Source organism: Temnothorax nylanderi, unplaced genomic scaffold, assembly GCF_030848795.1.
Source record: "Temnothorax nylanderi isolate EJ_2023f unplaced genomic scaffold, tnyl_v1.0 TNYL_tig0294_pilon, whole genome shotgun sequence".
In the NCBI taxonomy this organism is placed as follows: domain Eukaryota; kingdom Metazoa; phylum Arthropoda; class Insecta; order Hymenoptera; family Formicidae; genus Temnothorax; species Temnothorax nylanderi.
This window is the reverse complement of record NW_027249356.1, coordinates 94,131-96,771: the sequence shown is the minus strand read 5'-3', so window position 1 is coordinate 96,771 and position 2,641 is coordinate 94,131. Positions and strand designations below refer to the sequence as shown.

General features: G+C 48.2%; 1 protein-coding gene across 1 annotated transcript; it reads right to left on the bottom strand.

The window, feature by feature from the left end:
• Nucleotides 1-1,391: 1,391 nt before the first annotated feature.
• LOC139780727 (uncharacterized) lies at nucleotides 1,392-2,419 on the bottom strand. The gene is made up of 2 exons (XM_071719455.1): nucleotides 2,058-2,419; nucleotides 1,392-1,985 (listed from the first exon to the last, which is right to left on the bottom strand). Exons 1-2 carry the CDS (start codon nucleotides 2,123-2,125, stop codon nucleotides 1,412-1,414), a joined length of 642 nt encoding a protein of 213 aa, XP_071575556.1. The 5' UTR covers nucleotides 2,126-2,419; the 3' UTR covers nucleotides 1,392-1,411.
• Nucleotides 2,420-2,641: the final 222 nt, after the last annotated feature.

Below are 2,641 nucleotides of genomic sequence, written 5' to 3'. Positions count from 1 at the left end.
TCGTCAATCTTCCTTCAACGTAGAGAAAGCTCTCGCACGGCAACGTGTATAAATCCTGCTGTTGTGTGGGTATTCTTATCTCATCGTTATGTCCAAACGTTGTGTTGACGTACGGATTGTACGTGTGTCTCAATCTTGACGACGCTGTCGTCAAAGATCGGTTCACCTCCAATGTTTAAGATATTAGCCATTTCGTACGACGAAACCCAATGATTTCAGAAATTCAACGTTCGACGCAGTGAGTTTCTTCTTTGGCGATCGGATTGTCTCTCTAATTTTGTTTCTCGTCTGTTGCACCTGCTCAGCTTCGTTCAGTACGAGCATCTCACGTTATCGCTGTCGTCTTCGTACATGCAGTCTAACGGTGATCTCCTCTCCACGAAAATCAATCAATCGGCCGTCCTGATCCACGACGCGAGGCGTCAAGTCCGAAATGCTCCGTACGATGATCGGAAGGTAAATGATCTGTGCCGGCGTTTCCGATATCTTATATCCTGGAGGCACACTCGGTGAAAACTCGTGTATTGTGTGCACGTACTTGTCGTTGCTGTACGCACCCGCGGTCACGTTACACTCTATGCGAATGATGTTTACGTTGATGATATTTATCGGAACATCCGATTCGTGCCATTGTCGCGACTCCAGTAGGTAAGCTAGGCGGGTTCTAAATGAAATGTGGGCGAGGGGGGGTGAGGGGCGAGGGATATACCGCGGGGGGGGGTACCGCGTTTTCGGGCGCCGCGAGGAGGGGGAGGGGGGGAACCGCGTTGTTTGCCGCGCCGCGGGCGGGGGAGGGGGGAACCGCGTTTTCGGGCGCCGCGGGCGGGGGAGGGGGAACCGCGTTTTCGGGCGCCGCGGGCGGGGGAGGGGGGAACCGCGTTTTCGGGCGCCGCGGGAGAGGGGTCCGCGGGGTGAGGGGACCCGCGTTCGCGTTTTCGGGCGCCGCGGGAGAGGGGTCCGCGGGGTGAGGGGACCCTCGTTCGCCTTTTCGCCGCGCCGCGGGGAGGGGCGACCGCGTTTTCGCCGCGCCGCGGAGTCCGCGTGCAACGGCCGCGTCGGTCCGCGTGACGTCACACGGCACGCTCCCGCTCGCGTTATCTCCCCCTCGTAGATGTTCTCTCGCGCCCCCGTCCCCCGTTCGCGCGCGTCTTCACGGTCGCGCGCGATCCCTCTCCCCCGTTCGCGGTCTCTTTCGCTCCCGGCCCCGTTCGCGTTCTCGCCCACGATCGCATATCTTTTCTTCGCCGACGATATTTAATAGTTTAGATCTTAATATATATATTTAATTTTTAATATTACATTTAAGTAAACGATAAACGAAGACAGCTTAATTCTAATGATAGGGAATGAGATGAACGGTAAATGAAAAGGAAAAATAATTAAAATTTTTTTTTAACCATATTATATGCATTTATTTATCATGTAGCGCATTATACACAATAGTATCGGCAGCATACGCCAACAGTTCGCAATCTATTAGCGAATTTTTATCATAAACTTCATGCAAGCTTCTAACTGCATTACATTTATCGGTAATACAATTTTGACGTAAAATTGTTACAAATTGTTTAAATTTTTCACTTACGCCGTGAACATTTTGACATAGTTGAAAATATACATTTTCGACGCAATGTTCTAGTTCGAACAGGAAGAGTACGGTTGACGGTTTCATGTACAGGCTGGTGTCGCACGATGTCAACTTTACAATATCTGCGTCACGTATTTTAACGAGTTCCAGATCTCGAAACGCTAGCGATGATGGCGCCGATGACTGCACGAGTCGCTGAATATCTGCACGTTTTTCGATGAATGTCACCCACGTTGCATGAGGCAGAATTATCCGATTGCCTCGGTTATCACCAATATGTATATCCACAGAGGACATAGGTCCCGCGTTGATTCCGACATCCAAAAATTTATACGCTGTCGATGTCAAGGCAAATCTCCTTCCCAAAATACGAGGCGTGTAGCGGGGTTTATCAAAACTGAAAAAATACAATTATGTTTATAAAAGTTTTTTTTTTGCACAAGCATATACGAAAATTAGCGGTACTTACTCATTGTGCTGTTTCTCGCACGTTTCATCCTGAATCGGAACGTAGTAGTTCGCACCATGAGTGTACATCGTAACTGGAGGCTGTTTGCGACGTACTCGAACCGTATCAAACTCTTGACTGCGCTCTAGAATCCTCGTAGACTATTTATACGTACAAAAATGCGAATCTTGCAAATAGCGCCATTGTACGGCTGCTGCTGCATGGTGACCACCACCACATATATGTTAAATGAGATATCTTTGTCAAGAACATTCGTGATGAGATCACCTCATCGGGCAATAGCATCAAATATGATTTATTTTCAAAAGCATACGTGTCTCGCAATGATTTCACCGAACACGTGCAAAACTGCAAATTTTGCAATTTCGCATAAATCAATTGCGCGATATTGTTTTCAAGAACATGTCGCGACGTGTCTCGCGATGATTTTATCGAACACGTGCAAAACTGCAAATTCTGCAATTTTACATAAGTCAATGGGGCGTTATTGTTTTCAAGAACATACATGTCTCGCGATGATTTCATCGGACACGTGCAAAACTGCAAATTTTGCAAATAGCGCCGATGTACGGCTGCTGCATTGA